This window comes from Heptranchias perlo, chromosome 35 (assembly GCF_035084215.1).
Source record: "Heptranchias perlo isolate sHepPer1 chromosome 35, sHepPer1.hap1, whole genome shotgun sequence".
Taxonomy (NCBI): domain Eukaryota; kingdom Metazoa; phylum Chordata; class Chondrichthyes; order Hexanchiformes; family Hexanchidae; genus Heptranchias; species Heptranchias perlo.
The window spans coordinates 21,048,522-21,056,863 of record NC_090359.1 but is presented as its reverse complement, the minus strand read 5'-3'; the positions used below and the strand labels follow the sequence as shown (position 1 = coordinate 21,056,863).

General features: G+C 52.4%; 1 protein-coding gene across 1 annotated transcript; it reads right to left on the bottom strand.

The window, feature by feature from the left end:
• Positions 1 to 845: 845 nt before the first annotated feature.
• Positions 846 to 2,596, bottom strand: LOC137302166 (carbohydrate sulfotransferase 2-like). Its single transcript, XM_067971831.1, has one exon. It carries the CDS (start codon positions 2,484 to 2,486, stop codon positions 1,311 to 1,313), a length of 1,176 nt encoding a protein of 391 aa, XP_067827932.1. The 5' UTR covers positions 2,487 to 2,596; the 3' UTR covers positions 846 to 1,310.
• Between the last annotated feature and the right edge of the window lie 5,746 nt (positions 2,597 to 8,342).

Sequence of the window (8,342 nt, the reverse complement as noted above, 5' to 3'; positions counted from 1 at the left end):
TAAATAAGGAGAAACTGTTTCCAGTGGCTGGTCGGTAAACCAGAGGACACAGATTTAAGGTAATTGGCAAAAGAGCCAGAGGGGGAGATGAGGAGACATTTTTTTAAGCAGCGAGTTGTTCTGATCTGGAACGCGCTGCCTGAAAGGGCGGTGGAAGCAGATTCAATAGTAACTTTCAAAAGGGAATTGGATAAATACTTGAAAAGGGGGCTGTGGAGAGAGGGCAGAGGAGTGGGACTAATTGGAAAGCTCTTTCAAAGAGCCAGTACAGACCTGATGGGCTGAAAGGCCTCCTTCAGGTGCTGTATCATTCTATGATTCTATGATTGGGGAACAAATTGTTTCTGCTGCATCTCGTCAGGATGGATGGACCCGTTTCTGTCTGGGTCTAGATCGGATCGGTCCATTTGCGTTCGGATGCCTTTGCTTGGATGGGTTTGTCTCCATCTAAATTTTGGTGTTTCTGGATCAGGACTAGTTGGGTCTGCCTTGGCCCAAGTCTGCCTGGGTCAGGACTGGACGGGTCTGTTTTGGGCTGGCTATGGTTTGACTGGCTCTACGAACGTACGTAATTGACGGGCAGGAAATGACCAGCTGCATCTTCAAGCCTGCCCCGCCAATCATGATGGCCGGGGCATCACGACCAGACATTTCCCTCCCTCCCTGCCCCTCCACCCCCACACTCTCCCTCACCCCCCCCACCCCCTCCAACCTCCACCCCAAGTAATCTCCTGGGACAGACAAAAAAGAACAGAGGTTAAAACCCAGGGCCAATAAGGCAAAAGGTCCCCTGGAAAATTCCTCTCAGGTGATCAAAACCAGCCTGGTTTGTTTGAGTAGGGTCTATCTGGGTATCAGTTTGGCCAGGATGGGCCTGGGTCTGGGCAGGATGGGCCTGGGTCTGGGCCAGGATGGGCCTGGGTCTGGGCCAGGATGGGCCTGGGTCTGGGCCAGGATGGGCCTGGATCTGGGCAGGATGGGCCTGGGTCTGGGCCAGGATGGGCCTGGGTCTGGGCCAGGATGGGCCTGGGTCTGGGCCAGGATGGGCCTGGATCTGGGCAGGATGGGCCTGGGTCTGGGCCAGGATGGGCCTGGATCTGGGCAGGATGGGCCTGGGTCTGGGCAGGATGGGCCTGGGTCTGGGCAGGATGGGCCTGGGTCTGTCCAGATGGGCCTGGGTCTGGGCCAGGATGGGCCTGGGTCTGGGTCAGGATGGGCCTGGGCCTGGGTCTGGGTCAGGATGGGCCTGGGCCTGGGTCTGGGTCAGGATGGGCCTGGGTCTGTCCAGGATGGAAGCGGCCTGTCCTCCATCACAGCAGTGGTTCGGACACCAGGGATTCATTGATATTCTGCAGCTCAGATTCATCCTTCACCATCTTGTACCCCAAACTCCTCATCGCGTCAGCACAAAACCCTTGGACTTTCTCGACCGTCTTCATCTCGAGCTGGCTCCTCCAGACGGTGGCGACCAGCGTGGCGTTGCGTGAGGACACCGCGAAGGGGTTGGTCTCGTTGCTGCCTCGGCGCTCGGACAGGCCCAGGAGGAACCCCTCCAGCTCCGCGGCGAGCCTCAGGCCCGCGAAACGGTAGAGGCGGCGCAGGGCCCTCCGCGGGCGGGCGAGGACGTCCTCGAAGCGCAGGAGCAGGTAGTTGGCGCGGTAGGGGGCGCGGCGGGACAGGGTCAGGCTGCGGTCCAGATGCTGGCACAGCACCTCCATGGCGCCAAGGGCGTGGAAGTCCTGGGGAGGCCTACGCCCTCGAGGCGACCTCCCCCTAGCGTGCAGGCGCCTCAGCACCTGGAGGTTCTCCTTGATTAGCCCGTACCGGGAGCGGAAGCGGGAGTTGGTGACCGCCCTGGGGTCCCTCACCAAATGGATCACCTTCAAATCGAGCTCCTCGATCAGCGGACGCAGCACCTCCAGGTCGAGGATACGCACCCCCTTGACCACGATGGCGGCGTATTTGCGGCACTCCCTCTGCAGCCTCTCCAGGCTCTGCGGGGGGCAGGCCTCCTTGCACAGACTCTCTTTGACCATCTCCACCTTGTCCTTCCGGTAAGCCCGGCACAAAGGCCGGGAGCAAAGCACCTTGTTGCGGGCGGCGTAGAAGAGGTCCCTGGTGGTCATGGCGCCCTGCTCGTGGTAGAGCTGCAGGGCCGAGAGGTCGCAGTTGTACAGGGCGCGCAGCATGTCCCTGGCCGCTCCTTGCAGGGTCTCCGCGTCCCCCGGGTACAGGGCCTGCCAGATGTGCCACATGGGCTCGTAGTGGTAGAAGACGTCCGGGTGCTGGTTGAAGAGCTCCCCGATGAAGGAGGACCCCGAGCGCCAGGTGGTGAGAAGGTAGACCAGTTGCTTGGGGCCTTGCCCGGGGGCCGGCCTGGGCCCCACGCACCCCTTGAACACGATCAGGTAGTTGGCCGCCAAAGTGATGGACACCAGGCCCCCCAGTAGTCCAAAGGTCTGCCGTTTCCCAAGAGCCACGACCATCGCCTCCCTCGATCCGCGGTCCTTCGATTGGATTGACAGCCAGCTCACGGTGAGGGCCCCACCGCTCGTTCGGCAATAGGCAAGGCCCGAAGTCCGTTTGCACCCACACTTCTGCAGTTCCCTGTCAGGCCATCCATGGAACCCCTCGAGGGGGTCGAGCCGCTGTGTAATTTAGTGGTTCCGCTCCCTCAGTGCGAAGGAAAGGCTACTTCTTCCCTCTCTCTCTCTCTCTCTCTCTGTCCCCGTTGGTGGCCACTTACTTTCCCTCTCTTTCCGTTGGGGCCCCTTCCGAGTCTTGCCCCTTTCTCTAAACCGCCCTGGGTCCAACAGTAACAGGCTCCTTCGTCTCCAGAACCTTGGAAAAAGTTTCGAAGCTGAATGTGGTGGCTCATCGGACCTTTGCCCCCATGATGTTTGGGGAACAGTGAGTGTCATGTTCTATTTGCTCTGCTGTCTTCCTCCAAGATAAACAGTTGCACAATTGTCAGGCGTTCACATAAACTCTGCTGCGGGACGCTGCTCCGGGAAAGTTTATTTCAGCCGAAATGTTTGCTCAATCAAAGCGTTCAGTGTTTGGCTGGGATTACGAGGCTCGGTGGCTACAAGAGCAGGTCAGAGGCTGGGTATTCTGCGGCGAGTGACTCACCCCCCTGACTCCCCAAAGCCTTTCCACCATCTACAAGGCGCAAGTCAGGAGTGTGATGGAATACTCTCCACTTGCCTGGATGAGTGCAGCTCCAACAACACTCAAGAAGCTCGACACCATCCAAGATAAAGCAGCCCGCTTGATTGGCACCCCATCCACCACCCTAAACATTCACTCCCTTCACCACCGGCGCACAGTGGCTGCAGTGTGTACCATCCACAGGATGCACTGCAGCAACTCGCCAAGGCTTCTTCGACAGCACCTCCCAAACCCGCGACCTCTACCACCTAGAAGGACAAGAGCAGCAGGTACATGGGAACAACACCACCTGCACGTTCCCCTCCAAGTCACACACCATCCCGACTTGGAAATATATCGCCGTTTCTTCATCGTCACTGGGTCAAAATCCTGGAACTCCCTTCCTAACAGCACTGTGGGAGAACCGTCACCACACGGACTGCAGCGGTTCAAGAAGGCGGCTCACCACCACCTTCTCAAGGGCAATTAGGGATGGGCAATAAATGCCGGCCTCGCCAGCGACGCCCACATCCCATGAACGAATAAAAAAAAAATTAGGGTCGAGTTTAACAGGGGGCGCGTTTGGAGCTGGGGGTTCTGGGTATGCATGTCTCAGTGGGTCGCGCTCTCTCGCCTCTGGGTCAGAAGGTCACGGGTTCTCTGACCGGGAAATTAATGGTGGGAGACATGGAGATGGCAAAAATGCTGAACAAATATTTTGTTTCAGTCTTTACGGTAGAGGACACTAAGAATATCCCAACACTGGACAAACAGGGGGCTCTAGGGGGGGAGGAGCTAAATACGATTAAAATCACTAAGGAATTGGTACTCAGTAAATGAATGGGACTCAAGGCGGATAAATCCCCTGGACCTGATGGCTTACATCCGAGGGTCTTGAGGGAAGTGGCAGTGGGGATTGTGGATGCTTTGGTAATAATTTTCCAAAATTTTCTGGACTCGGCAAAGGTCCCGGCAGATTGGAAAACTGCTAATGTAACACCCTTATTTAAAAAGGGTAGTAGGCAGAAGGCTGGAAATTATAGACCAGTTAGCCTAACATCTGTGGTGGGTAAAATTTTGGAGTCTATTATTAAGGAGACAGTAGCAGAACATTTGGATAAACATAATTTAATAGGACAAAGTCAGCATGGCGTTACAAAGGGGAAGTCATGTCTGACAAATTTGCTTGAGTTCATTGAGGACATAACGTACAGGGTGGATAAAGGGGAAGCAGTGGACGTAGTGTATTTAGACTTCCAGAAGGCATTCAACAAGGTGCCACATAAAAGATTATTGCTCAAGATAAAGAATCACTGGATTGGGGGTAATATTCTGGCATGGGTGGAGGATTGGTTATCTAACAGGAAGCAGAGAGTTGGGATAAATGGTACATTCTCGGACTGGCAACCAGTAGCCAGTGGTGTTCCGCAGGGGTCGGTGCTGGGTCCCCAACTCTTTACAATCTATATTAACGATTTGGAGGAGGGGACCGAGTGTAACATATCAAAGTTTGCAGATGATACAAAGATGGGAGGGAAAGTAGAGAGTGAGGAGGATATAAAAAACCTACAGGGGGATATAGACAGGCTGGGTGAGTGGGCGGAGATTTGGCAGATGCAATACAATATTGGAAAATGTGAGGTTATGCACTTTGGCAGGAAAAATCAGAGAGCAAGTTATTATCTTAATGGCGAGAAACTGGAAAGTACTGCAGTACAAAGGGATCTGGGGGTCCTAGTGCAAGAAAATCAAAAAGTTAGTTTGCAGGTGCAGCAGGTGATCAAGAAGGCCAACTGAATGTTGGCTTTTATTGCTAGGGGGATAGAATATAAAAACAGGGAGGTATTGCTGCAGTTATATAAGGTATTGGTGAGACCGCACCTGGAATACTGCATACAGTTTTGGTGTCCATACTTAAGAAAAGACATACTTGCTCTCGAGGCAGTACAAAGAAGGTTCACTCGGTTAATCCCGGGGATGAGGGGGTGGACATATGAGGAGAGGTTGAGTAGATTGGGACTCTACTCATTGGAGTTCAGAAGAATGAGAGGCGATCTTATTGAAACATATAAGATTGTGAAGGGGCTTGATCGGGTGGATGCGGTAAGGATGTTCCCAAGGATGGGTGAAACTAGAACTAGGGGGCATAATCTTAGAATAAGGGGCTGCTCTTTCAAAACTGAGATGAGGAGAAACTTCTTCACTCAGAGGGTAGTAGGTCTGTGGAATTTGCTGCCCCAGGAAGCTGTGGAAGCTACATCATTAAATAAATTTAAAACAGAAATAGACAGTTTCCTCGAAGTAAAGGGAATTAGGGGTTATGGGGAGCGGGCAGGAAATTGGACATGAATTTCGATTTGAGGTTAGGAGCAGATCAGCCATGATCTTATTGAATGGCGGAGCAGGCTCGAGGGGCCGACTGGCCTACTCCTGCTCCTATTTCTTATGTTCTTATGTAAGCCCCACTCCAGAGACCTGAGCACAAAATCCAGGCCGACACTCCCAGTGCCGGTACTGAGGGAGTGCTGCACTGTCGGAGGTGCCGTCTTTCGGATGAGACGTTAAACCGAGGGCCCTGGAGACTTCCCCTGCTCTTCTATGAAATAGTGGCCGTGGGATCTTTTCCGTCCACCTGAGAGGGGCAGACGGGGCCTACGGCTCTCTCACTCAGAGAAGGCACTGGATGGCTGGGTGTGTGGAAATTATTGTAATGTCGCAGTAGGGGGCAGTGGTGTACAGGCAATTTTTCAAAGTGACTGGTAAACCATCTCGAGAGAAGAGAAGGCCGAGGGGTGACCTGATAGAGGTCCTTAAAATTATGAAGGGGTCCGATAGGGGAGACGTAGAGAAGATGTTTCCAATTGTGGGGGAGAAACTAGGGGCCATAAATATAAGACAGTCACTAATAAATCCAATCGGGAATTCAGGAGAAACTTCTTTACCCAGAGAGTGGTGAGAATGTGGAACTCGCTCCCACAAGGAGTAGTTGAGGCGAGTAGCAGAGATACATTTAAGGGGAAGCTCGATAAACACATGAGGGAGAAAGGAATAGAAGGATATGCTGATAGGGTGAGATGAAGTAGGGAGGGAGGAGTCTCGTGTGGAGCATAAATACCAGCATGGACCAGTTGGGCCGAATGGCCTGTTTCTGTGCTGTAAATTCTATGTAATTTATGGGATGGGGGTTTGCAGTGCCCAGTTGAAAAATCTGTGAGTTGTGTTACCTGCTGAAGGGGTTTGGGGTTTATGATACAGGGGTTGGAGTGCACCCGCTGGGTGTACAGTGCTCGCTGGATGTACAGTGCTCGCTGGATGTACAGTGCTCGCTGGATGTACAGTGCTCACCAGGTGTACAGTGTTAATTGGGTGTACAGTCCTCACTGGGTGGACAGTGTTAACTGGGTGTACAGTGTTAACTGGGTGTGCAGTAATACTGGGTGTACAGTCCTCACTGGGTCTACAGTAACACTGGGTTTACAGTCCTCACTGGGTGTACAGTCTTCACTGGGTATACAGTAACACTGGGTTTACAGTCCTCACTGGGTGTACAGTGTTAACTGAGTGTACAGTAACACTGGGTGTATAGTCCTCACTGGGTTTACAGTCCTCACTGGGTGTACAGTCTTCACTGGATGTACTGTGCTCACTGGATCTACAGTGTTAACTGGGTGTACAGTCCTCACTGGGTCTACAGTCCTCACTGGGTGTACAGTAACACTGGGTCTACAGTCCTTACTGGATGTACAGTCTTCACTGGGTGTACAGTAACACTGGGTGTACAGTCCTCACTGGATGTACAGTAACACTGGGTTTACAGTCCTCACTGGGTGTACAGTCTTCACTGGGTGTACAGTAACACTGGGTGTACAGTAACACTGGGTGTATAGTCCTCACTGGGTTTACAGTCCTCACTGGATGTACTGTGCTCACTGGGTCTACAGTGTTAACTGGGTGTACAGTCCTCACTGGGTCTACAGTCCTCACTGGGTGTACAGTAACACTGGGTGTACAGTCCTCACTGGATGTACTGTCCTCACTGGGTCTACAGTGTTAACTGGGTGTACAGTCCTCACTGGGTCTACAGTCCTCACTGGGTGTATAGTCCTCACTGGGTCTACAGTCCTCACTGGGTCTACAGTGTTAACTGGGTCTACAGTCCTTACTGGGTGTGTGTTAACTGGGTGTACAATGCTCACTGGATCTACAGTGTTAACTGGGTGTACAGTCCTCACTGGATGTACAGTAACACTGGGTGTACAGTGTTAACTGGGTGTACAGTAACACTGGGTGTAGAGTGCTCACTGGGTGTACAGTGTTAACTGGGTCTACAGTGTTAACTGGGTGTACAGTAACACTGGGTGTACAGTGTTAACTGGGTGTACAGTCCTCACTGGGTGTACAGTGTTAACTGGGTGTACAGTCCTCACTGGGTGTACAGTGTTATCTGGGTGTACAGTCCTCACTGGGTGTACAGTCCTCACTGGGTGTACAGTAACACTGGGTGTACAGTGTTAACTGGGTGTACAGTCCTCACTGAGTGTACAGTAACACAGGGTTTACTGTCCTCACTGGGTGTACAGTGTTAACTGAGTGTACAGTCCTCACTGGGTGTAGTGTTAATTGGGTGTACAGTGTTAATTGGGTGTACAGTCCTCACTGGGTGTACAGTGTTAACTGAGTGTACAGTCCTCACTGGGTGTACAGTGTTAACTGGGTGTACAGTCCTCACTGGGTGTACAGTGTTAACTGAGTGTACAGTCCTCACTGGGTGTACAGTAACACTGGGTGTACAGTGTTAACTGGGTGTACAGTCCTCACTGGGTGTACAGTGTTAACTGGGTGTACAGTCCTCACTGGGTATACAGTGTTAACTGAGTGTACAGTCCTCACTGGGTGTACAGTGTTAACTGGGTGTACAGTCCTCACTGGGTGTACAGTGTTCACTGAGTGTACAGTCCTCACTGGGTGTACTGTGTTAACTGGGTGTACAGTAACACTGGGTGTACAGTGTTAACTGGGTGTACAGTAACACTGGGTGTACAGTGTTAACTGGGTGTACAGTCCTCACTGGGTGTACAGTAACACTGGGTGTACAGTATTAACTGGGTGTACAGTGTTAATTGGGTGTACAGTAACACTGGGTGTACAGTCCTCACTGGGTGTACAGTAACACTGGGTGTACAGTGTTAACT